This window comes from Vanellus vanellus (assembly GCF_965231255.1).
Source record: "Vanellus vanellus genome assembly, chromosome: 20".
NCBI lineage: Eukaryota > Metazoa > Chordata > Aves > Charadriiformes > Charadriidae > Vanellus > Vanellus vanellus.
In genome coordinates, this window is record NC_138925.1 from 6,260,969 (window position 1) to 6,287,985 (window position 27,017).

A 27,017-nucleotide genomic window follows, 5' to 3' on the forward strand; every position below is an offset into this window, starting at 1 on the left:
TGAGTTTATCTTTACTAGAGGCGTTTAGATTCACTGCTCAGATGGAGGACAGGGCAAACTTCAGCATTCTGGATTGACGTTAAGTGTATTGGATTTGAAGTTCAGGCTCAAAAATCTTGTAGTGCTGCAAGTTCTTCTGTAAAACTTTGCCCACCAAAATAGCAGAAATACCTGAAAAACATGTCTTGTGATCAGAGCTTCGATCATCCCGAGCCAGATATCAGAAGAAAGGTCTTAGGAGACTGCCTGTAACACTGGGTCACTTCCCAGTTTGAAAGCAAATCTGGATGTGGCCAACGAGCCACGTGCCCTCTGGAATCCCTGCCAGTAAGGACTCAGTTCTCTACTATTTTACTGCAGGAGCGAAACTTGCGGCTATGGATGGAAGTGCCCAGTCAGTCGTGCCTCAGAACATGTTCCCCTGCTGCTTGGAAACATACCTGTAGTACTGCGGGTCCCCAAACCATTAATTACCCAAACCCATGCAAACCGAATGTTGCCATGGCAACCTGCAGCCCTACAGAAGGCTATTTGTCTCCTCCTTGACCTTTCAGGAGATCTGTATCTTGCTCAAGCCCCCTTCTCTAATCCGGTTTTTAAAATATAATATTATGCTACTGGAAGGGATCAGACCTTTAATCTGATTGTGTGTGCATGTGTCAGTGCGTGTTTGGGGGGTGCCTGCATTAACAGGCACCCAGCAGCGGCTCAGAGACGAGACAAAGGAAAAGCAGAGTGTGCCTCTGCCCTGCTGGGGCTGCAGGTGAGCACCTGGGTGGAATTATTGGCTTCAGCACACAGAGGGGGGAATCCTCTACACGGGAAGGACCAGCCCTCTCCAATCCCCGTAATGCGGACTCCTTCCCACTGAGGTCATGCAAGAGTTGGGCTCTTGCTGATGAGGGCTTCAGAGGGGATGTTCTCGCCCCCGGTTCAGTTGCCCTCCCCGTGCGCCCAAGAAGGGACCGGTTGCATTAGTCACAGACCAAGCAGTCAAGTTTTAGGCATTACTACATGTATATCGATGTGCCCAAAGTCTGTGTTCCCCATCTCTACCTGATGTCCTGAGGTTATTCTTTTGCCTGTTGTATTCCCACCGAGGGAAGGATCTTTAATCCTGCATGGGCTCTGCCTGCCGGAGCCCTCAGCCCGTGAGTTTGTTGCCTCTTCTGTATGTGGCAGGATTACTGTGAGCGGGTTAGGTGGTGTGTAAACCCAGAGGAACAAATAGCCTTTTCCCCAAGAGACTTGCCGTCTTTTGAAAACACTGTCCTGTGTTGCGAGCGAGTTGCGCGCACCGAGAACGCCCCGTAAGCTGTGCTGAGGGAGAGGGTCTCGTTTCTGTGCTGTGCCGCTTGTTGAGGTTGCGCTTTGCACTGTGCGGCTCCGTGCACCGGGAGCCGGGCTCCCGGCCGTCCTGCCAGGCGGCTCGACCAGAGCGGGTTGGATTTTATCAGATAGCACTTCTCTGTGGAGAAAACATGGAAGGGTGTTTCTAGCGAGGGGGGGATTGGTCTATTCTCCCAAGTAACAGGCGATAGGACAAGAGGAAACGGCCTCAAGTTGCACCAGGGGAGGGTTAGATTGGATATTAGGAAAAATTTATTCACTGGAAGGGTTGTCAAGCACTGGAACAGGCTGCCCAGGGAGGTGGTTGAGTCACCATCCCTGGAGGTATTTAAAAGACGTGTAGACGTGGTGCTGAGGGACGTGGGTTAGCGGTAACTTGGCTGGGTTAGGTTAAGGGTTGGACTTGATCTTAAAGGTCTCTTCCAACCAAAATGATTCCATGATTCTAGGATTTTTATGGCAAGTGGACAGGCAGGGCTGAGGTGGATGTGACGAGGGCTGGTGTCAGGGATTGTGATTTGGCTGAGGTGTTCCCCTTGGGGCTGGGGGTAAAGGGCAGCGCCTGGGCAGGGCTGAGTTGTGAAGGAGTTTGGCCAGACTGGAGTTATAACTCATGTTTTGCAACTTTTGGTACGTGGACCAAGCAGGTCTCCCAACGCCTGTGGTGGTGCTGTGTCTTTCGCCCTCCTGCTGGGCCACCCAGCAGAGGACAAGGGGATTTCAGGGTCGGGAGGGCAGTCGCAGTGCTGCAGTCCAAGGCAGCGAGTGTGGAAAAGAAGGGTAATTTCTGAAAATTGCCGTTAGCTGGGCAGAGCCCTTCTTCTTGGCTAAAGCATCGAGTAACTGATGGAGTACCCGAAGAACTGAGACTCAAAAGTTAAACTTTCACTAGCGTTTGTAAAGGGCATTGGGATGAAAGCAGTTAGTTGGACTTTGCTCTGTGGAGGTTCAGGAGGGTCTCTCGTAAAACATTTGTTCACTACTATCTCATGCAGTCACGGCTGAGGTGGAGGTGGCAGAGTCGTCAGCTTGCAGAACCAGAGCTGGTGTTTCATCCTGTTGATCCAACACGGTGGTAGAAAGTCCTCTGTGGTCTAAGCAGAGCCTCACGCAAGTATGTCCCTTTATTAGAGAGCCCACACAATCGCTGGAGGCTGACTGCAGCCCCGTGGAACCATATTTGCTGGGGCCAGCTTGGCCTATAGTATTTATAAAATGCTTAAAGTCTTCACCTGCGCAGAAAGGTATCTCAGTTTTTGATAAGAAGCTCTGGTTACCATTCACTCTCTTTTCTCACACTAAGACTGAGCCCCAGCAGTGAGGTGCCTCCCATTGTGCCAGGCGTGGAACAAGCCCAGAACAAAAAGGCAGTCTCTGCTTCAAACCTCCTGTGCGCTAAGGCAAAAGGGACAACTCCTGGGGACAGTTTGATGTGTTAAAAGCCGTCTGAGCCTGCTTGCCTTATCTCCGGTCTTTCTTGCCTTTCCCCTCAATGTCACTTTGGTGTTTGGTTTGCCTTCTGCAAAGGTATTCCAGCAAAGTCATGTTTTCCTGGGATCCTGCCTAATTGCGTGGGTAGAGTGAGTTGAACTCAAAGCCCGTAGAGCGTACCTATCAGCGCTGCGGTACCTGCTCGTGTGTGGAGTTACGACTTGCCAACGCACCTTTGCATACCATGATGATTTTAATTTTAAGGCCGGGGAAAGTCTCCTAAAAATGTAAGATTGTTGGGGAAGAAAAATATAATTTCCGGTGCGGTAATGTTTCCTTCCACGTAGATCTCCTGGTTTTGGATCTAACGCAGTGTTCTGCACTCTGCGTTTGGGAGAATCGGGTCATGTTAAGGAGTTGCTGTGCTCTTTTCCAGAAAGAGAGGTAGTTGCTTTTTAGTGGTGGATAAGACAATTCCTTCTCGCAGCTCTCATAACGTGTTTACATATCAGAGGTGCTTTGGGCTCGATTGGGATGCAAGACACTCCGCAAACGCAAAGATGTAATTATCCCCTTTTTCTCTTCCTACTCCCTGCTTTTCTCCCTCTGCACTTCGGGCTCATCTCCTCCGCCCTTTCCTGAGCATTGTGCTGATGGCAGCGTTTATCTGCATTTGTCCTCTGTCCCTGACATCCAGTTATTGATTGGCATGATTAAAAAGAACTGATAATCACTTCACATTAATCCCATAAATGACTTAAGACACCAAAATATTTGCATAATGCATCTTAAAGGTGGCAGCTAAAAGAGGATAAGACCCAAAACTGCTTGGCACAGGAGAAATGGGCTTCCCACTCACCTGTGGGCTTGCTTAAGTAATTAGCCTTCTGCTTGCATAAGGAGGAATCTGAACTGGTTTAGCGGAGGAAGATGCAATGGGTGCTCAAAGGCTTTGGGATCCGCGCGTCCTATCTCATTGCTGAGACCGGGGGTGGGGGGAGCGCGCGGGGGGAGCAGCAGGGAACATGACAGCGGCTGCTGAAATGAGAGTCTGTTTTTGTCTGCTACATCTTGCGAAAATCTGGAGCCAGACGCCCGCTGAAAGTACCTCTGTCTAAAGACTTTCTGTCATAAACTTATCTGATTAGCAGAGAGCTAGACGACAGATTAGCCCCTGCTTCTGCACTAGGGACGGGCGCTCGGGAGCATTTGAGCAGATCCGCTCCTGTTGCCAGTGCCGATAGCCTGGAGGTGGGGGTGCAGCAGGTGGGGAGGAGGTGAGGGGGGGATAAGAAGGGGGATATTTAAAGGAAGATCATTGCTAGGTAATTCTGCAGATAATGCACCCTCCGTGTTGTCCTGCTGGTCCCAGGTGAGGACACTCTCCTCCGCACCAGTGAGTTGGTGGTCATGTGCTGTGTGTCACAGCAGCACAGAGTGGGTGCACTTGCCATGTGAGTAGAGGTTGGGAGGGAGCTGTGGATGTGGGAGGGAGGGCAGTATTTCTAATATGTATAATTTTTTCTAAGTGTCTCTGGTTCTTCTGGCTGTCATCCTCCATTTAGAAAGAGGAGAAGAAGAAAAATAGCCACGTTTAGCTTGGGGCAAGCACCTTGTGCTAGAAGGATGGGTGATTTAACATATACTGCAAACAAACAAAAGGGAGACATTCCAGCACTTCCATTTAGTATCATGTATACGTTTTAGCTTGTTCTTCCTCTTCAGTGTTTGTGTATCATTTATTCAGAAATATTTTGCAAGTGGATAGCGGTTTGCAAGCAAAAGCATTTGCCAGCTGAACTGCAGTATCTGCTACAGTGAATGTCTTTTTTGCCTTTGTGTTCTCCATCTCCATAGAAGGGGAAAAAAAAAAAAAAAAGAAAAAAGACTAAACTAGCCTACTTAGCAGCAATGTGATGCAAGGATAGCAGGCAAAATAATGCTGAACTGCTCTAATGCATTCTCTTGTCCCAGAAGGAAGAGAGCATTGTTTCAGAATCTGATAGAGTGAAGAGTTGAGAATTAGTTTTGTAAATAAATCTGTACCCTCAGCTCTGAGTAATGCTGATGTCCGGGTTCATGGTGAGTTTCTCTCTAAAAAGAAAAACTATTATTCAAGTCAATAAAGTAGTCTTATGTTCCAACAGTGATGGAATGGAAAAACTTTTTAAAGAATAGAAGGATGGCAACTGATAGAAAACTATCAGTTATTTCAGTTCAAGTTTCCTATTAATTCTGGAATAGATCTGCCAATTCCTACACTTTCAGTTTTTCCATCTGAGATGCAAGTTCTGGCCCACGCAAGTTATATCTGGCAAAACTGAAATCAGGAGCTCTGGCAGCAGCAGAGCCCTTTATGGGAAATGAGAGTGCTGTTTGGGAAGTGCTTTGCACTTAGTCTCCGATCCCCAAAACTAGAGGAGGTTACCTAGGAACCTGATGGGTAGGAGGGGGGAGAACCTTTCTTGAAATACAGCTATGTCAGGGGCAAACAAAAGAATCTTGCGTGCGCGCACACATACGCTCATACACACAAAAATCAATTATGTGGTGGCAAATAGGATTTCCTTAACTTGGTGCTTTTCTGCTCTGTTGCAGCCGTGATAACGACCTTTCCACTATCATCTCCAACCTGCATCAGAGCCGTCAGCTCGTTATGCCAGAGACCCAGAGCCGCTGTGAATTCAAGAGAAACAGCATCGACGTTGGCTTAGGAGCAGCAGGTAAGCAGCTGGAGCGGGTCCTGCTGGTTCGGGTTTGTTGACTTCCCTTCTCTCTTTTTCATTCCCTCATTTATTCATTTTTTCAGCAGCTGTTTTTTTTTTTTTCCGTGGCTGTTTGTGTTACACTTTGGAGTAAGCTATATGAAGGCTTTTAATATTCTGGCTGAAGATTAACATGGAAAGGATTTCATGGTGATGTTAAAGTCCTTTTGAGATCTCAGCCCTGTGTTATTCTCAAATCTAGTGGTCTGTGTTAAACTACTGGCAAAGGAGCTTGTGCCAGCAAAGAAGTGAAGTGTCCCCAGGGTTAGTGTCAAGTGAAGCAGAAAGGCCTTGCACAGAGCATGGTTTGATTTGTAATTTCATTAATCAGAGGTTCCCCGTGCTGTCTCTATGCCTGCCAACTCCTTTATGAGCCTGTTTGTTTGGTTTTGTAGTGCTACCTGGCTTTTTGGGGAAGTTCACCTGGTTTCAATTTACCGTGGTAGAACCAGAAATGCTCCTCTTGGCTCCTGCACTGTGCCTCTCCGGATGTCGGTAAGGGAGCTGTGGGCAAGGATGCGTCGGTGGTAGATACGCACCAGTCAACAAGTGAGGCACTGCTAAGAAACTAGAGATCTGCTTGTTTGCAGAATCTGCCATTTGCTTTTGGTTATAAATAGAAGTTGAGGAAAAACTGGGAGTGATGCTAGTTTTTATATTGAGTGATCCCTCTCTTTCCAAATCAGAACTGGATCTCTCTGTGTGTGTTAATGTGAGCCTTTCCTGAAAATCTGTGCGTTTGTGGTTTTGTTCATATTTTCTTGTAAGTCATTCTGTTGAGTGTGTAACTTAACCCTGGATCTGAAGGGAACACCACATCTTCTACACCTTGGGAATGCCTTTGGAGGATATTGAGTAACGTGGCAGGTACCCGGTTTGCCTTTTGCGGGAGGCTTGACCCCTTTCCAGAAAGGTTCCTCTTGCCTGCAGTGAAATTTGTACCGGTGTGACTACTTTTGCAGTAAAGCATTCGGTCCAATATATGTATTGTGCTGAACTGGGGGATTTGTCTGTAAAGCAGCCATGGGCAGCTCCCAGTCTTTGCTTTCACAGCTGAATCTCCATATTCTCTTCATTAACCAATCTCCACAGCCCCTTCCGCTACACAGCTCCGAGAGCCAAACCGGCCGGAAATACTCGTTTTTCTGTATGACCTTGCTTGAGTCTATATGTCTCAGTTGCCCCCGTATGTTAAAATGATTAATATTGTTTGCTTTACGGAGAAACTGCTGGGCTTGATCAGCGTTGCTGAAGTTCTTTGAGATTTGCATTCCAGAAATGCAACGGGTGCTTTTCATTCCCATCAGTGTTAAGCAGTAGAAAACATCAGATGTAGAAGTCCTCATTCTTATTTGTTAGAATTTATGTTTGAGGTTCTCTGGTTAGCTTCTTAACCATAAGAAACAGTAAGAAATGTAAACCACAGGCAGTGCGCACGGGTTGTAGCAGTAAGGACAGCAGTGCTGGGCTCTGACCTCAACTAAAAAGAAGAGGGCTCTTTCACACAAGAGGCCACCGAGCAAGTGACAGAGCTTTTCAGGACGTGATAGATTTTGGTGTGTCTAGCAAGAGTTGACCGGCAAAAGAGTAGATGAGGGGTATGGTGGGGAGATTAGGTGTCTAAAGGGAGAGGGAGCATCATGACATCTCCACAGGGACAGTTTAACTCTGATTTTTCCCCGCTGTCTGGAGCCGGCTCACTCTGCATACTTGTTTGATTAAGGGAAGACTCGTTTGCCAAAGTCTATGCGGAACCTGCCAGCTCTGACTTGAGAGCATGTGCTGAGCTGGTACCTATGTCACCACCTCCCGGACATGGAGGTCAAGGGAACAGAAGGAAAATGTGCTGGGATTTGTGGCTGATGCTGAGTATTGGGTTTATGTCTTGGTTCTGTTTGTTTTTACTGGCAGGTGTGGAAGGGGAGAATGGTATAACCAATTGCTATGTACATTTTAAGAGAGTTAGCATTGGGTTAGTCTAAAAGGCTGGCTGTTGTTGAAACCGCTTTGTCACAACAATAAGGGGAAAAAGAAGTGTGCCCCTAATTGTCTACTGTTTGCATTGTATGCCTTTGAGAACAATGCTGTGTATTTGGGTTATGAGAATCTCGCCCTCAAAAAGGCATTTGGAGATGGACAATGCTGAATAAATGATGTTAATGCCGGTATGTTTAAAAACTCCCGCATCTGTCGTGACTATAAGCTGCAGTGCTCTCAAAGTAAGTTGGAATCTGCTGCTACGTTTTCTGTCGCTGGTTTAGCATTTATGGTTTGAAGTTGGGCATACAGTCCCAGCCAGTAGTGTCTGAGCACTCTGGAGACTGCTCTGCAAGTTCTACGTGTGCAGGGTGAGGGGTGAGTGCATACTGCTAAAACAGGACTCGGAAGCGTATGTGGCTTCTTGGCTATGGCTGAGGCTAAACAGAGGATTGAGAACAGGGATAGCACGAATGGAAGAAATTTGCTTATTGCAGGGCCCGTGGGGCTGAGAATAGGGTTGAAGTTGGCAGGGTTGGTTGGTTTATGATTAATTCTGTGAGGGAGTTCCTTGAGTTGTAGTTAAACCAGGATTAGAGGCAGTGCTATGGTTTCAAACAGCATGGACTGGAAAATTAGAAGCATTACTGGATCCTTAATGGTCTTTGAAATGCAGAAAGGGGCTGAAACTAATGGTATATCGTTAGTTCTGGGGCTTTTATGAGTTCTGGGAGACAGATGAGACTGGAGTCAGGGTTCAGACTAGAGCTGGACTGGTGTTCGGGTCAAAAGGGGCTGAAGAGGCTGATGTGTTGCTGGAACATATAAGGCTTTTGGTTGGAAGACCAGCACTGATATTAATATCCTTGGAAGGCTTATGGATAATTTTTAAGTGAAAACAGGTCACTGTCAATGGTGATGGTTATATTTGGGAACAGAGAGACTGAAGAACTTAGTTTGGGACAGCAGAAGCTGAAAGACCCAGAAAATAACTGGGTCCTGAAAGACTTGGGTAGGGTTTGGCCCTGGCTAGAAAAGGATTCGATAACCCACCTTGGTGAGTATAATAACCGAGAGTGGTGGGTGCTAGCCCACCCAATGGAACAATAAACCTAGAGGAGGTGCAGTCATAGGGCTTGGGATAGCTGGGACGAAAGAAGTCACTGTATTTTGGACCTTGTGAGGCGCAAAGAGCTAGGAAGAGTCTGTAGTCATCAAAACCAAATGGCTATGCTATCTGTTGCCTTGCTGAGGTGTGATTAAGACCAGCGTAGTGATTGTGGCATGTTGGCAAGTTTAGCATCTGCAGAAATCTGGGCTAGCAAATCTGAGAGCTGCAGCGCTTTGAAAATACACTTATAAAAAGTGGAGAGACTGTTATTGCTAGTCTACAGCGATAAAGGGGAAAGGGAGGTAGTTGTGTTGCCAACAAATAAAGTTTCATCAGAAATGTTGGGCAAGATGCATAATGCCTTCCACCAGTTTTCGAGTACATTGTAGAGGTGCATGAGTCAACCAAGGCACACAAAGGCAAATTTGCCCAATATCATAAAGCAGATGAGGACAGAACAACAGAGCTCAGTTTGCTCTCTTACCCTCCCTAACTTCTTTGCCAGACCTGTATGTTGTTCCACTGTGACAACATGGAATAGATGTGGATTATAGCCTACTTCTAGAGATTCAGCGTATGAGAGATTTGGGGGTGGGTGGTGTTCTCCCCTGCTAGTGTGAGTACTGAAGCAAGACGCCTAGATAAGAATAGCTGACAGCGTAACTCATGCTTGAAGTATCCCCTGATACTGGACCTTTAAAGGAAATAAAGAATACCAACAGAAAAAAATCTACAAAAAAAAGCGCAAAAATCTGCTCCAGCCAGTGCTTCTCAGTCATCTGGAGACCCGGAACTGGCCGGGGTAACTGAGGCTTTTGCAGCGACAGCAGAAGTAGGTGGCCAAGAGGCGTGTACTGATAAAATCTAATTGCCCTATCGATTGGCTTCGGAGCCACCGTCAGCTGTGGTAATGATTGAGATATTCTTATGTGCTTGATGCACGTTAGCTGTATCTCACTGCTCTGGCCCACTGGGGACCTTAAGGTATTACAGAGATCTCTTAATCACGGAGCAAACTTGCGTCTGTTGGGCCAGCTCTGCGCGACAGATTTATTACAATTACCACTGATGCACTTGGATTTCCTTAGGTCCCAGGGGGTCCTGGGTTTTGGGAAGAGCTGCCCTGTTTGTAACTCTGAATTCTTAACTGGCCGAGAAAATCCATCTCACTGGTTTAGGATTTTATGCATCTGCACCCTCTCTTACTACTATTCCTTCCTTCTCACCTGGGTTGACTGTTGGCAGTGTCGTGCCCTCAGGCTTTCAAGAATAGTAAACTTTTGCTTTCTCCGCCTCTCTTTATGACTGGGAGCGGAGGTGCTTGTGCTTGAAAAACAGAGCGCGCTGGTTTCCCTGGTCCCTGGATAAATATCTGTTCACCAGGTAGTTGTGCAGATTTCAAGTGTGCAAGTGTTTGTTGTTTCCAACACAGACTGAAAGCCAGTAAATTCCTTGCAGAGGACCGGAGAATGTAGCGTAAAGGAAGGGCACTCACTTCTGCCAGCTCTGTTGCTCTTCACTGATGAAAATGATATCCGGCTCCTTTTTTGAAATGCGGTTATGTCTACACTGGGTTGATATCCAGCTTGTAGGTTTAATCTCTTCCTAGTTCTCTGGGCAGTGTTGGACCTTTTAAAATTTATTAATTAAAATTAATTAATTAAAATGTATTTAAACCTGGGGCTAGCTAATGCCGCTGCTGAGAGGTAAGGTTGGCTTCTGGGCAGAGAGATACTCCCTTTGCAGAGAGGAGATGTGAGCTGCTTCACCTAAGTGCCGGCAGTCTGCAGGACTGCAGTTGGGGGAACATATGTAGAGCCTACATGGAAAAATAGACTTTGGTGATGCCCAGAGCTCCCAGGCCGGTTTGTCGAGGAGGTGCGAATGGTCTCTCCTCTCTTGACCTGCGGACTTGATTTTCTGCTGCGTCCTTCCCTGCTGGTGGTGTTTTGCAGTGGAAAATGCTGGAGAATGCTTTCCTTGGCGCTAATTAAATTGCAGTCACGATGGAGATATAATACGCCAAATGGAGGAAGAAAGGAAAAGTACGTATAATGGGGTCTGTACTTCCTTAGGAACGTACAGCGGCAGCCTGCATTGGTGAGATTTAGTAAGAGGCTTAACAACATCTGCAAAGGTAGAGCAAGCGTGCTCAGCTGCCTCAGGGGGAGCGTGCATGTGGGAGGGGAGGGCAGGCGATGAGCCTAATGAGAATATAAAAGTTGTTTCCAAATGGATCAGATAAAGGCGAGGTAGCAGACAGGGTACAGCGCTGGCACTACAGAGGGGCTTACCTTGAGAGCGGATGATGGCACAAGGCGCTTTTAATCTTAATTGAGAGAGAGACACACACACACAAGGATGAGCAGAGCCAGGGCTGCTTGACAAAGGCACAGTAGCAAAGCTGACGGTTTGCACATCAAACACGGATTTAGAGTCCCTTTAAGCAGCTAGCGGTGTGTCTGTAAACAAGTCCAATCCCCTCTATCCAGTTTGGCTAATGCAGTCTGCCAGGGCATGCGTGGGGTGGGGGAGGACGGAGGAGGCCTTGCGGGGCTCCGCGGCTCATAGAGGAAGTACGACGCCTTCTCCCTTGTTTGCGTGTGTGCTTTGCACGCCACTTTAGGATTCAAAAAAAGCATTTTGCAACAGAGTCCTGGTCCCAAAGCCCTGAGTAATTTCTCTCCTGCAAAAATCCTGTTAATTTCTCCTCTTTCTCTCCTCAAATACCCTCTGTTCTGCAGCGCCAGATTTCATGACTTTCCAGTTGCAGTAGGACTATTTGCATGGATAGAAGTGGAGGGATCAGACTCGCTGATGCTAGAGGAAGGTGGGTAGATCTTCCCTCTCTTCCTTCTGCCCCTCGTGATTAGAGGGAGTTGGTTTGATGTCTGAATATTGTCTGAGAGAGGGCACTTAATGGAGATGTGGCAGAATATCAGGTCTCGCTCCAAACAGCAAGCAGTTTGCTATGGTTCTGCATATAATCTTTGGGACTGCACATGGATTAAAGACCCCTTCCCCAGTGGTTAGAGGCTTTGGCTGTGGTGTGGGAAGCAGCAGGCAGTCAGCTTCCCGACAGCGCAGAGCTCCCAGAGAGCTAGGGGTTGTTGGTCAATGTGATGGAGGGGACAAACCCTGAGAGCCTTGGCCCCAGAGCAATGGTATCCTCAGGGACAAGTGTAGTTGCATGTTAACCTGCAGTGATTCCTGTGGAAATCCCACATGATACGGAGAACATGACATCTGTGTCCCTTGACGAGTCCCACTTCAGAAGTCCTGCTCCACTGGAGACCTGGAAAGCACTGTTCATCTACAGGTCTCCAACATCCTGAAGGAGAGGTCTCTCTTTTCTCTCTGCAAGGTTATTTGTTCTTCTGTATTAACTCTCCTGTCTCATCTTTCTACTTGATGCTCTGATGACTAAGCAAGGGAGAAGGAGAAATTTCAGGAGCGAACTGTAAACAGATTCCCATTTAAAGCGGGTCTTGGAATTTTTATTGACAAGGCAGTGCTTGTAGCTCGCACGCACGGATCTGTAGCTGATCAAACTAGTTGTCTCGCTTTCTTTGGGCCTGTCCCTGAACTCTGTGTGCCTGTTGTGGAGGGCTTCCCGGTGACTTCATTTGGCTTTGTACTGACGCCCAGAGCTTTCATCTGCTAAGGAGGAGTTAATATTGGGGCTGAAAAAGAATTGGGATCAGGAATGTTACAGCTAATGGTTAGAGACAGAATCACGGTGAACGGCTGTTTCTGAGTGCGTGGTAATGAGCGAGGATGCAGACGTGTTTTCATTTAACAAACCCAAACAACAACAAAAAAACAGAAGCCTTTATTGAATTGCTGCCTTAAATTGAGCAGAAAATCAGCACCGTATGGGCATCTAGGAGTTGTAAGCCCAGCCACCTTTGTTTACATGTTTCACCATGAAGGACAGTTGCTCACCTAGGCAACATGAGGGTCTAGGCTCTGTCAATGCCGCTCGTCCTCTTGGCGTGGATCTGGAGGACTGTCCTTTCTTTGTGCTCTATTTAAGTTCCATTTTTATTTCTTCTGAAGCCTTGTGGGAGTGGGAGGTAACCAGCATCCTTTTGTAATACAAACAGTGGTCTCGGGAAGTGAAGGAAAGATGGGAAAGCCTGACACGGAAACGCTTCTTTTTGCTGTGCCCTGCAACTGCACTTGCAGCGTGGGTTAGTGCAGGGGATTTTGCTGGTGTGAGCGTTAAGGTTTTATTCTTGGCTTCGTCACTGCAGGAGGAGAAGGAGCCAAGGCAGTTTAGTGTCCTGTTCTTGGAGTTCAATAAACCTTGCTTTTGGCAGGGATTTGAAGCCTGCTCCTGGCAGGAGGGTTCTCGTAGGATGGCTCTGCAAACACCTCTGGGAAGGTCAGTGATGTGTTTCAAGGTGTATCTCCCTCACTCGTAGGAAGGGAGTGCCACAGCTGGACAGGGCTCAGCGTGGCAGCTAAAGCAGCTTGGCCTCCTCCGTGCCCGGTGTGAACAGGGCCGACTGGCCATAGTCAGGACGATGAGTCCATCGCTCTGCGGCAGTTGGATCGGCCACCAAACTCATGGCCAGTATGGCTTGCAGCTTTGAAACGGAAATAAACATCGACTCTTTCTTCCTTTCTTTGCAGCTCTAGGAAGAGCAACATTATCCTGCTTCCAAAAATAACCACTTCCCCGCCCCCTGCTTCCACCTCCTTTCCCAGGTGTCTTACAGGCAGCTAGTGAAGAGCTGAAAACAAGTCATTGGTGCGGTGACATCTCACTGATGTTATATATAGAAATCCAGTGCAGATTGTAATGTGGCACCTGACTTGTCCACTCCTGCTTGCTGCTGGTGGAAGCGCAGGGACAGGAGGCATTTGGGTGGCTCCTGACCCTGCCACAAGTCCAGATGATATTTCAGAGCCGGGGTTTTGACACCGTTCCTGCTTCAGTGCATGTGTGTATCTCTGCGTCATTGGGTTTGGATGCTGTGGACTTAGTCCTGCAAAGCCTACCCTTCTGCTCTTGCGGCTCGGTAGCTGTACGTCAGGAGAGCTCGCGTTGCGATAAGACACCCAGGTAGCAGGCACTGAGCTGCTGCTCTGCTCCATGTTTCTTTCAAGGAATCGTCAGGGCACTCCGTGTCACACGGCTTCGTGAGGACTCTGGTGGAAGTGAGGGAGAAGTCCTGCTGAAATAAAGGGGTGCAGGGCTGTACGTGTGGGAGAGATGTGTTGGAGGCGACACGTGAAAACGTTGACCCAGCTTTTTGGAATGATAGACTTGAGAGAAGTCCAGCAGGAGAACAGACCCGAGCACAATGAGCTCCGTGCATTTAGCGCCCCGGGGCAGCCAAACCTGCCAGGGTAGTGTGTGACCATGACTGCCTTTTCTTGATGCCCTGCCAGCTCAGTCCCTGCCTTACAGCACCGCTCCAACACGCACACCCTTTGGCAGCACTGGCCTGCCCTGGGCTGAGCTCGAGTAAATGGGAAAGAAGACGATAACCTTTACTGCAATTTGTGAAAGGTCATGTGGTGTTGTTTTGGTTTTGGTGCTTTTTTTTTTTTTCTCCTGCTGTCTCAGCATATACAGGTAAGCCCAGGTTTCCCCACAGGGGCAGAGTAAAGACCCTCAACTCCTTTCCCTCTGCTAAGCATGTCTGATGACGTTCCACGGTTATTAGCCTCTTCAGTGCAAATTAAGGATGCAAAATAAGGTGGGGATTCTCAAGGGTTAAGTTGCCTGTATATCACTGTGGGGAGAAGACTCACAAATTAAACTGGAATCTGTCCTAATGATGGCCTCTCCCCAGATACAAGCTTGTGGTTTCAGACCTGGCCAGGGGAGCCAGCAGTGCTGCAGGCTCTACGTCAGATGTGACCAGGCTTGGGAGGAGGTGCCTTAGGATGGAGGGCTGGGGGTTGGAAAGGTTTTAGTAATGGTTTGCTGTGAGCAAGAAGAGGGTCAACTGCCTATTTCATTAATTTTTCAGCTCTGCACCATTTTTTTTCCTCCCAATTCCTTTTCTTCTCCTTGCTCTTCTCATCTTTCCTGCTCTTTTCCCTCCTCCATGCATTTCTTTGGTTCTCAAACCCTTTTTTCCCCCCTTCCTTTTCCATCCTTAATCTCCATCTCACATATCCACCCTTCTTCCTTTCCATTTCTCTTCAGTTCCCTTGTCCTCCTCCCTGTTCTCCCTTCCCCACCCTCCCTCCATCTCCAAGCTCCTCGGGAAGAAGACAATTTGAAGGCTTTCCGCTCTGCTCTCAGCTGAGAGGCTCCTTCCCTCAAGCCAATCAATGGCAGCCTTTCAGCCCCTGTGGGGCTTGGCAAACATTAGATCAATAAGTTATTAGCACCATTCTGTCAGCTGTAATGTGGAGATTGATCGGGGCCGGGGCTCCTGCATGCTGCCTGGCACTTCCCCAGCCTGATAAAGATGACAGATTAAGGGAATAAGAAAAAGGAATTAAGGAGTCTGGCTGTCAAAGCTGTCACGGGCTGGAGGAGCGCTGTTTTTTTCAGGGGCTGAATGAGTGCAATCGGACATTTAAATGGTGCTAAGGGTACAGCACCACCAGCAGCTCTGTTGGAAATCACTATCTTCAGCATTCACTTTTCTAAAGAAGTGCTGGGAGGCTCGTCGAAAGAGCAGCCGGAGGAGGTGGAGTAGCTGTCCTGGGCGTTGGAGGGATTACCAGGTTGCTGGCCCAGACCACACGCAGAAGATTCAGCACCTGGGAGCCCAGAGGGAGACGCGAGTGCTGTCCCTGCCGCGTTGCCTTACCCTCCTTTTGGCACGGTTGGGTGTTGTGTGGTATTCCCTGGGACTGAGGGAGGGATCTCTGTCGGAGGAATGATGATGCCGGTTTTCCTGGCTTTTTGTCACAGATAAATTGAGGCCAAATGACCTTTGCACGAGAAGTTTGTGGCCCCTCAAGAACAACCTGATCCTTATAGGAGCTGCACTTAAGTCTTCTGGTTTAACAAGCTTCCCCCTTCTCCCGTCTTACGCACTAGAACATGCGCCTTTCTAGGCTAGAAGTGAGGCTCCTAAAGGCCTGGCCTTCCAGCCCTCCCTCCCAGCCTCATTCTTTAAATCTTTTCTGGAAGAGAGTGGAGATTCACAAGTTTGCAATTGCTAAAAAGCCTCTCTGCAGCACATAAAATTAATTCAGATCTCTCTCTTAAGTGCAGTATATCCTCTCCATGAGTGTTTTTCATACTATGAATATTTACCACCTTTCTATGGCTTGGTGCATGCTGTAACAAGGAATTTTGTAAGAATTTGGGAGACGAGGATATTGGTGCACCTTCTCTAATAAACAGCCTCATTACAGACAGACGGGAGGATGGCTCCAGCAGGACCTGCACCTCCCTCTGTTTCACTCCTTGGGAACTGAAATATTGGACAGTCCTTTTAGGAGCTTAGCTCCAGCTAGGCACATCGAGCGAGCGCGAGGGGGTGGGAAGTAGCAGGATGCTGTTTGCATGGTAGGAGGAAAGGCAGATGGCCAAGTGGTTAGAGCTGAGACAGGCGACAGGCTCCTTCTCAAGCCTGGGAAAGGATGGTTGATGTGTTATACATTGGGAATCCTTCAACTACTGTCTTGTTGCGTACTCCCACAGCTTTCCTGTGCGCTGCAGTTAACTCGCATTTAGGAAGGGGTTAGTGACACTCGGCCTACCTTTGGGGTGCTAATTTCTATGTAATGCATTGAGATCAGTGAGCGATGGTTCCTCACTTGCCTACTGGAGGTCTTCTCGGCTATTGAGAGGAGTGACTGTACAACCAGTCCACCAAAGTTCTCTCAAAGTGAGAGGAAAGAGAAGAACCTTTGATGACTCAATATTGCATCCTCCTTGCTTTGCAGTAAGAGACCATTAGTGTGTCCCATTCCTCCCTCCCCTTTGTTTCCTTTTTTCTTTCTGTTTCCAAGAGCTTCTTGTCACAGGGAACTTGAAGCGTGATGCTTAAGGAGCGTTTGCGGATACCTTGGTGAAGGCTAGGGACAGTCCTGAGCCAGGAGTGCTCAGCATGTTCTGCTGGTTGTACTATTGGTACTATTAAAACTGGTACAGCAGCTAGCGAAAGGATGCTTCCCGCCCTGGAGAGCTTGCAATCTAAATCTAAATGACAACCAACAAATAGATATAGATGTGGCAGCATAAAGGAACGACGAGATAACCCAGTGCAATAGCTGAGGTTTGAAGCCTGCTGCCTGCTGTGTCCCTAAAGCCATTAAGCTGCTGTGCTGGGAGGAGGATGCTACCTTTATTTTGCAGCTGTTTCGACATCCCTTTTGCGGAGATACAGTGGTATTTCCCCCTCCCTTGCTAGAACTAACCCTGCCCCATGAGCTGGCATGCGCTTGTATTGTTGTAGGATCCCAAGTCCAGAAGCCCACTGCTTCCCTTCCCCCAGCTTCCCTAATAATTTTTTTTCCATTCTCGTTGCCCTCAGTTAAATTATGGCCCGTTATTCCCATGACCTTGTGCTTCACTCTCCCTTTGTTCCATTGATTCCTGCTGGCAAGGGATGGGGCCGATGTGCAGCCAGATTCCACGCTGCTGCGCGCAGCCTACTGCGTGGCCCCTCGTCCGCCAGCCTTTGTTGGGAGCAGCTCTGGGCCTGCTGGGACTAGGCAAGCTGGTGTTGCTTCTTACAAAGGCACAAGCCCATCGCTGGGGAAGTAAGTCTCCGGGGTCCCTGCAAACCTGTCGCATTCAGCACAGGAACATGCTGGGCGGCGGGGCTGGAGCACCGGAGCTGTTTGAGCAGAGCAGCTCCTCTGGTGGCAGGCTGTGCGTGCCAAAGGAGAGGAGAGCTGAATAACCTGAGATGCTGCCAAGACATTTCAGACTGGTCAGTGGGAATTGTCATCTCCAGGGTTTAAGTTTGATGGGGGAGCTAAGAGCAAGGGAGGATGTCTTCCTCCTCTTAAAATAATGTGAAAGGAGGTGAAAAAAGGACTCTCTTCTCATTAGATGTTGGCTATCCGAGTCTGGGTGATTTCCCATGTAAGTTGGCTCAGTTCTCTGTTTACTCAGGACTTCTGGGTCCAAGAAGCTTTCAGAGCAAAACCCACGATATGGATAGGGAGCGTGAGATAGGTCTTGATCTCTTCCCGTTGTGTCTGTAGCATAACACAGTGCAGAAAAACTTGGTGCAGTTCCTTGGCTGTAATTGGGACTCGCTCTGTAGTCCACCCACTTAACAACGTTGGGAAGGCAAAAATTTTGTGACCACCTCATATTTATTCATTTCCCTTCTCCAGGTGAAACCATGGGCTCAGTTCTCACCCTGCCATTGATGCAGCGTGTGTCCTTGGTGCATCTTCTCTGCTGCAGGTTCCCTTGTAAAGAGTGGAGATAAGTCCCTCTCTCTTTGGAGAAACCTAGAGATAGGTTTTCTAATCTTCCCAGCTGACTTAGGCTCCCAAGTCCTCTCTTCAAAGCTGATAATGAGGCTTGGGATTCTTAGATGTGTTGGTGAACATGACTGTTAAGTCCCCCAGCTCTGCTGAGTGCTGGGAGGCTGAGGATTAGAGGCAGCGCAGGAGTACAAAGCGCTGTTACTTCCAGGTGACATTTCCACCCATGGCCTCTACTCAGTGTGTGTCTCGTCCAAAGAGGGCTGTGATTAGATAAAGCCCACGTTGCCCTGGCTTCTACGCAAACTCATTTTATGGTGTCATACCCACATCCTCTTTCTTTATGGTTGCAAAGCCATTGGGTGATGCTTCTGCATGGGGACAGAAGTGCTGTCCTCTTCCAGCTGACCTACTTTCCTGGGCTGTCTCTATTCATTCCCTGTGGAAGTGTAGCAGGTGAGTGCTGGAATTTCTCTTCCCATGAAAGAGGGGGAAAAAATCCACTTTGATTTCTAGATCTTGGGGGAAAATATTTGACTTTGTTTCCAAAAACCTCTCCGGATCACTTTCTGTCCTGCTTTGTCAGGCTAGCAGGAGCCTTGAATGTAATGCAGGACCTGGGGACCTGTACGGGTGACCTGCGGAGGGGGTGTGTGTGGTCGAGGCTGTGTTGCGTTGGGGGCAGTAAGTGATCAGTATGCTTCGGGCTTCCTCTAGCGCTCCTTCCTTGTATTATTGCCTGGCCTAGCTTCATAACGTTACAGTTCTACTGATAATGTCTTTCATTTTTCAGCTTTAATATTAAAAAACTGCCCTGATTTGGCTTCCTTTCAGCTGAAATGCTTTGTAGAAGGCAGGGAAAGGCAGGGATTTGGGGGAAGGGGGAATAAAAAGCCCCCCACGACTATCCCTCCCCATCCTCTGCCCTAAGGTGGAGTGTTGCCTTTTGCAGGTGCGTGGCCTGAGCCGACAGGTAACTTTTGGCGTTCTGGTCGATAAGTAGCAACGTACTCTAAATGCACAACCCGCCTCTGTGAGGGCGGTAAGACATCCAGAAGCTGCACTGCCAGCTCATTTGCAAAACACATTTGGTTTTGCTGCTGCTGCAAAGTCAGGGGGAGAGGGACTGTGGATGCTCCCGTCCCCATGCCTTCAACCACTGTCCTGGTTCTCTGTGTGTGAGTGCAAAGAAGGGTTGGATGAACGGCACGGGGACGTAAAGGGTTGAATTTAGAGTATAGGGTCCTGTAAAAGGGCACGTGTTTACCAGGGGTAAGTGGTATGCCAAAGCTGTGCAGATGGTTTAAGTTGTAGAGAGGGAAGGATTGATGCTGTAATACAAACACATTGCCATTTAGGTTGTACCCCAAAATCCGTGAGGCCGTTAGGTAACTAATGGAAACGTGACCTGCCTCTTCCCTGCTTTGCAGCTCAGAAAGCTGAGAGGTGGGGGGGGACTTGATATAACACTGGACTGGAATCCAAAAGATTAGTATTCAGTCTTGTGCTCTCCTACTGACTCAGTAAATTTGGGGCGGATTGTTAGATCTTTGTGCCTCCGTACTGGCTACTGATGAAAATTATTCCCTTTTCCTTGCTTACTCTGTTTTGTTGATTTAGTCCCCACACTTCTGGGGGTAGAGGCAGTCTTTGACACATCCCAGGACTTTGCCTTAAACAAAGGAGGGGGGGGGAAGTGGAAAACTTTCATTCTGTGATCTGACTGTGATTAAAACTGCTGGGGGGCAACCCAAATACAAACTCGGTGTGTGGGATTTGGTGCTTTGGTACAATGTGAACCTGAGATACTGGAAGGAAAATGCTGCAGATCATCCTAGAGATTAATACGCTCATGTGGGATCTCTCTGGAGGGCCGAGTTCAAATCTCAACTGAAGGATGTGGGATCTTTCCCGGTGGCACGGCAGCGATGGCGGCTGCCGGCTCACTTGCGTGTGCCAAGAAGTGGGTGTTTTGGGGGACCGGTGGGTCACGGTCTGATGGAGGTGGTGCCGCTTCAGGGTTACTGCACTATCTTGGTCTCCCCCTGCACAAGTGCAGCTGGTTGGGAGGGAGATGGGACTGCAACCTGTCCTGCTGACGTGTCTGGGCATAGCGGGGCATGGCGCTAGTCGGAGCCAACGTCTGCTGGCAGATGGGTGCCGGGGGTGGGAGTGGAATAGCAAGAGAGAAGGAGTGATGGGAGGGTAATGAGGTGCCTTGGCAGAGTTGTGAAATCAAAGAATCTTTACTGCTCATATTCTAACTGCTGTCACGCGTAGCTGGTGCTTCTGTCACCAGTTCTTCCATGGAATCTCTTCTGCCTGAAGTACATAAGAACAAACCCTGGTGGGTTTTGCTGCCTCCTGCCCTGGCTGGGAGGGGTGAGCGGAGCAACGGGACTTTGTTGTTTCAAAGCCACAAATCCCGGATGAGAACACTTCTGAGGAGGATATATGATCTTGGCCTCCGGCGCTGAGGGTTTGCAGCATCAGACTAACATTTCCAGGAAAATCAACATGAAGAATGAAGAGTTCCGTGGGGAGGGAGCTTGTGACTCTGTTTGTGCTGTGTGGCCAGGTACTTCCTAGCTTTGATGCTGGCTTGGCAAGCTGATACCGTCTGGGGCTTTGGAGAAGTTATTTGAAGGGTAAACTGAGGCAGGAGGATTGATAAAATTCGAACTGTACTGAAAGGCCGACTCAACACCTGCAAAGTGCTGAGAAACTAAAGCGCTGCCATTGGCTGACTCTGTCCTTTCCCATCTGCTTTCCGATTGCCACCGTTTTGTTGTATTTACTTTGCTTTTGGTTCGGGATGGCTGCAAGCCTCTGCGGCCGTCTGTGAGCGCCAGTCGTGTTAACAGGCTGGGTGACAGGGTCATGGCAAGATAAGATCGGAGGCAGCTTGCGCTCTTTAAAACCTTGAAATGCCACTTGTAACTTTGCGGAGTTCCAGAATTGCTCTCTGGATAGAGGCATTGCCTGGCAGGCTCTGCCCTCCGTAACTGTCTGCTCCCGGCACCGCTCAGCCTGTGGCAGCCACGGATCTGTGCTCTGCATCTTTTGATAAATGCGGTGCCAAGGCAGGAACCTGGGCTCGCTTAGCTGAATTCAAAGTAACGTGGAGCGATTCTGAGTATGAGGGACAGTTGCTTGGCTTAAAACGTCCCCTGGAACATAAATAATTTTGTTGTTCTTATAAATAGCACCAAGGGGGTTTGTAACCTTTCTTAACCAACACACTTGGGCAAATTGCAGAAGCTTTGCCTGCGCGTTGACTCACAGGCAGATGCAACGTATACTCGCTCGAATATGGTGCTTGTTTGCGAGATTATTTTTTTTTTATTATTTTAAGATGCTGCATCTTTAACAAGCCCTTGATAGATGAGAATTTGATGCTTGCAGTAACAAACAGTCTCTTCCTTCCTGCCCATATGCAACATCATGCTTTCAGTTTCCCCAGCATTATTATGGGAGGATATTGATTTTAAATCTGTTCGGGGATGCTGTAATTGTATATTAGATATTTTGTGTTGGTTTGTAGGGCTGCAGTAATGCAAAAGGCTTGAGTGTTTCCGTACAATCTAGAGGGGGAAGATTGCTAAGGACCTTGAGGTTTTGAAGGAGGAGGGGGGAGAGGGGGGGGAGAGAGATTGAGAGAGAGAGAGAGAGAGAGAGAGATTGAGAGAGAGAGAGAGAGAGATACTGTGGTAGGAAGATTCGGAGATCTGTTGTGCTTTTTTTTTTTTTGTGTTGTTTTTTTCCTCCCCTTTCTCTCCCCCAGTTGCTTTGCATCAGGGCATGAAAGGAGTGGAAACACCTGGGGGACAAAAGGCAACAGAACAAATGATGAAACTCAGTAAGGAAATCAACTGGATTCAGAATTTATAGCTTTAAAACGTTGCATTGATCAGTGTGTGAATAGTCATTATGTGCTTTTGGACTGCGTGATTAGGAAAGCAGATCAAGGCTCTCAAGATGATGATTTTTCTTACTTTCATTTTTTTTTCCTCTGCTTGTAATATATGTGCGTGTGTCTCTGTGTGTGTGAGAGAGAGAAGCAAAATACCAAAGTCTCCCTGGTTGCTTCTGCAAAGAGGAAAGTACAGCCTTATCTGATACTCAGGTTTCTCATCTCTCTTCTAGATGAAATTTTAGGCAAGAGAAGAGTATGTTCTCCCAACAGCAGCAGTGAGTGTCCTTTAGAAAGCAAGAAAGCCAGAAGTGAGTCCCCAAAGGGTAAGTGCCGCTTCTCCCTCCCCCATCCCCTTCCCCTTTCTTCTCCTTTCTTAAGAGTGGAACTTAATTGAAATTAAGGAGGGAGGGAAGGGAGGGTTGCAAGAGGCTGTGGTGTGGGAGCTGTAGGTATCCAGCACTGAGGGTGCATGCAGGAGGCTACCAGTGCACTGTGCTTTCTTTATCTCATCGGAGGGAAGCTTGCAGCGCGAGAAAGGGATTGCCGCTTAATTAGAATAATTGTTTTACGATTAAAAAAGCAAGCTGCAGCTTTTGAGTTGGGTTTTTGGGGTGTTTCTACTTTTCAGGCAGAATGTCTTGATTACATGTTTAATATTAAAGATACACACAGGCTTATCATGCTGGCATCTGTTCCTTTAAAGGGAAAAAAAGAAGCCTAGCAGGGAGAATGGGGCTGCCTAGTTCTTTCTTATGCATTTATGGCACTGTTCCTATAGAGATGAAATCTGCAGAAGGTTTCTCTTTTGGGGGATTTTTTTTTTTGTTTTTAATCTCCTGATTTGTCTTATGGTGCTTTCCTTTAAACATGATTTTTAAACTTTCTTTACAACTGGCAAAGTGGAGTGGGTAATGGAGCTTGCAGTTAATGAGTTTGTCTCCAGGATGTGTAAATGAGGTTTTGCAGGCCGTTCACTTAAAGGCTTTGTTGTTTAGTTCAAACTAATTAGCTGTCAGTAATACACATCTCGATCACTGTGCTTAACCTGCACTCTTTGGCTACTAAAAAAAAAATAAAATAAATAAAAGCAGACTACTGTCTGAAGGTAGATCCTGTTTCATGGGTTTGGAGCCCAGCAGCTGACACTCTTCAAGGTGTATATTCTCAATAACCAATCCAGGGAGTCTCAAAGGGGACTTTTTGCAGCAGTTTGTCCTGAAGCCTTCTTAAACTACATACCTTATATTACGCTATATAAAGATATATTGTAGGGACCTGTACTGCATCCTAATTTCACATGATGTTCCTGTATATTGTCTTTTCTTGACTCCTTGTCCCCAAATTATGATCTGAAAGGCAACATACTCTGAGAGGATGTTGAATGCTAGTTTCAATGTAATACTGCTAACACTACCTAAGAACATACTAAATCTTCTGTTTCGCGTAACCCTCTCCTGCCTGTTAACTCTTTAATACAAGTAAAAGCGCCTTAGCTTCTTACTGGGCTTTTCTGAAGGGTGTAAAGAGGAAACCTATATACTGCTACTCTTTACCTCTTTTCCTCGATTGTTTCGTCTGCCCTATTCCTGTTATCCCTGAAATGTTTCTAGTATATGTGCAGGTAAGTTCCAGCAGGATGCTTCTATAGATTCTGAAATGCATTTGCTATATAGGGGTGTGAGACTCCTGTAACACACTCAATACACCTGCTGTCATCTCGGCTGGTTCTGCCGAGTCTGTATCCGTTGTAATTCCAAGACAGTGCATGCTTAGGAACCGAATCCAGGTAACAGCAACCTATGTGGCCTGGCTGAGAATGGGCTAAACTTTAACCAACCCATCTGAAACCAAACTAGTGCATTTGGATTTGCCCTAATAAAGTGGCTGAACTTGCACAAATTGATGGTTTTGCCACAGGAGCAGCAGGGGCAAATGATCCCGTTCCATTTCTTTCCTCTGGCCTTCCCACCATTTTTCTTTATTTGAGTGGGGTGAGCGCAGCGTGAGGCAGAGAAGCGGCCCGTGGCTTTGCAGTGTGCACTTGGGATCGAAATCCTGCTCCTTAACTCTGAGTAACTCAGGGATTCCCCCAACTCATTACGAGAGGGGTTCCTAGGAAGCCCTGAATAAAGGCTTCATTTTCTACTCCCACTTTTTCCTCAGAAGGCCTTCCCTGCCCTTTAAAGGAGCATGAGACAGAATGGAAATTCTGAGTGGCGCCTTTTACTCATCTCCCACGTTACCTGTTTTTTATTATGGTAGGTCACTGGGGTGCCCCTGCTCTCTCCAACACTGCGGCAGGCATTTTAAGCCCAGGCTGTGCAGATGCTGGAACACCATGGGAACGGTGAGGGGCCGAAGAGGGGCAGAGACTTTGGTGCTTTTGGGGCCTTTCTCTGCCCACCGCTTGCAATGAGAAGAGGGTCAGAGGAGGGGCTACAGCCAGTGCTTCTGTGTCTGAAGCCCCAGAGAGAACACCTTGCAGCCGAGAACTCCCGGGAGACTTCCCGTCCTGCTGGCAGTCAGGCAGCGCTCCGGCGGCATGTGTACCGCGGAGGGCCGAGAGGGAAACCACCCCTTGTGTTCCCAGCTCTGTACTAAGGAGCTGGTTGGAAACAGAAGGATCTGCGTTATGTGACAAGCCATTTTCAAACAGGAGGGACCCTAGTGGCTAGTTACCTGGAATTTGGGAAGTACTGCTGTAGGGCAGTGCTGTGAAGTGTGAGATTGCGCTAGAGCCCCAGGCTTGGCCGGGACCCAGGTGCTGCGAGTGCAGTTTGTGATTTAGGAGTGGGAAGGGGAACGAGAACCACTGACTGGAGTTTTGTAGCCCATGCAGCCCCACGCTGTCCTCCGGTAGCAGCCAGGTCTGCAGCGTCTCCCTGGGATGCTCCCGTCCTTTTCCTCCATCCCGGTGGCGTGCCTGGTGTGGGTGCTGGTCCTCCGCCTTCTGTGGATGTGGATGGCTCAAGGTGGAGACTCTCCCCCTCTCCATGGCACGCTGGCCTTGGATGCAGCTCTTGCTCAGGGCACAGCTGCATTGTCTCCGAAACAGCCTTTTGAAGAGGAGAAGTGACCCCATGCCCACGGCGCATCTCGTGCTGCTGCGGCTGCGCCTGACAAGGCAAGGAGAACAGAGGCAGCCAAGTAAATCACTCCTTCTCTCTGACTGAGTGAAAAAACACCTGTAGGGCTGGAAACCCTTCCAGCGGGGAAGCAGTAACCTTCCCTTCCCCCCTCCCCAGTGCTCGCAGTGTGCGCACCAGAGATCAAAAGAGAGCCCTATCTCAGTGGAAACAGGGCCGCGCCAGCGCTGCTGTCAAACAGAGCAGAACGTTCTCGCGTCTAATATGGAAATGCGAGCATATCAGAGGCTCGGAGCGAGGGCTGCGCTGGCAGGTCACGGAGGAAGCTTTCTCCCCGGGAGACAATTCCCCAAGTAAAACCCTCACTCCTGCAGCAACAGCACGTCTGGAGATCTGCTTCTCCGATACCTTGAGACATGAAATAGAACTGAATGTTTGCAAAAAGAGAAAATCAGTAGCAGTGTTTTGGTTCCTGTTTGAACTGCTGAAAAATAAATCTGGTAGAAGCCTCATCAATTTGGGAAGATTTGAAACTAGGCTGGACTAAGTGCTGGAAAACACATGTAGGGAACAATATTGCACTCACCTCCTGGGGTGGGCTGATGACCTCATATGCTGCTCCTTCTGCCATTCTCTTTTCTTTGCTATTGTAGATCATTTAAAACAAAACAAAATCTTACTGCATCTTTGGTTAATGAAGCAGACCAGAACAGGAACTGGACTACAGCTGAGCAGTTCAGATCCAGCCTCTGTCAATTTGTTCCTCCTTTTTTTTGGGGGGAGATAACGAGGGGGGGTATCCATCTGTTGATTGGTTTGGCGGCTGTCCAGTTAGCCCAAATGGAGAAGCAGTGTTTGGCCCCATTCTTGCCAACAACTTCTCTGCCCCCCAAACCCATACTGCTGAACATGGTGGGAGTGGGCACGGGTCCTCTCTGCCCTGGCAAGTGACAGCTCAGGCAGCAAAGACCCTAACGCTACTATGACCTGGCTTTGAACCTGGGGTGAGATGCTTCAGCAGCAGGCTGCTCGAGCTTTTACTGGGGTTCAGTAAAGGGAGCCTTGGCCCGTCGTGGGTTTCTTGTAGCAAAGGAGAGGAGACGGACAGGCTGGGTGCTCCTTTGTCTGGGATCGCCTGGGAAGGACGAGCCTTACAAAAGCTTGGTAAAAAGCTGGTGCAGCAATGACACGTCCTTCAGGCTGAGCAGAAAACCCACATCCTCCCAGAGCCCGAATTCCCTGCGGCTGCTACCATCGGTTCCCCGCAGTGTTGGTAGTGGGTGGCAGAGGTGGGCTCCCCTCGGCTTGGGCAAACGGAGGCACGCTGGAGAGCGTGAAGGCCCAGCAGATGCCTCCTTTGGCTGCGCCTTCCTGGTGACCGTGCCAGAGTCCATTTCACACCTGGCGGCTGGAAGAGATTTGGCGAGATCAGTCTCCCGCATTACCCCCTGGTAATGACAAAAGCAGACAGCAAAGCTTCAGCAGAGCTGGAATTATCGCTGGCTGAGTCATGTGAAATCTTCCAAGTTTTAAGTGTGGAAATCCAGCCTTTCCCTGGACTCCTCCTTCCTCTTAGCCTCCCCTTGCCGCCCCCATTCTCCCCCCCTCCCCTCCTTGCACCTGAAATCTGCTCTGCGGCTGATCGGATAGAGTTTATGGTAATTAAGTGTTATTAAATCCCCTCCCCCCTCCCTTTTTTCTCTAATGACACAGCTGTGGGGAAAAAAAAGAATTGGTGTTTTTCTAAATCAGGTCTGTGGCATGCGGCTTTGCTCCTTAGACCTTCGGTTAAGAGCATCAGAAGGGAACTGAAACAGTTGGTGCACTTCTGCGTTCCTGGGGGAGGTGGGAAGAGAGCGGAGGAGGATGTGGGAATCTGCCCCATGGAGTGACCTGGCGGGAAGGGGATGTGGAAGGGAATTCTGTCCCCCGCCCTCCTGCTCCATCCACTGGGGAATTCTGTCCCCCACCCTCCTGTTCCTTCCACCGGTGTCTTGCAGGCTTGGGTACCG

At 48.4% G+C, this 27,017-nt stretch overlaps 1 protein-coding gene across 2 annotated transcripts in view; it reads left to right on the top strand.

The window, feature by feature from the left end:
• The window catches only part of SAMD11 (sterile alpha motif domain containing 11), a gene marked incomplete at its 5' end in the record, with an annotated part of 127,507 nt that overhangs the window by 65,211 nt on the left and 35,279 nt on the right, over nucleotides 1-27,017 (top strand). For both annotated transcript variants that reach the window (XM_082493664.1, XM_082493665.1), the window contains 2 exons: nucleotides 5,380-5,504; nucleotides 22,150-22,242. In XM_082493664.1, coding sequence (XP_082349790.1) covers nucleotides 5,380-5,504; nucleotides 22,150-22,242 — 218 coding nt within the window. The remainder of the gene's footprint in view (nucleotides 1-5,379; nucleotides 5,505-22,149; nucleotides 22,243-27,017) is intronic.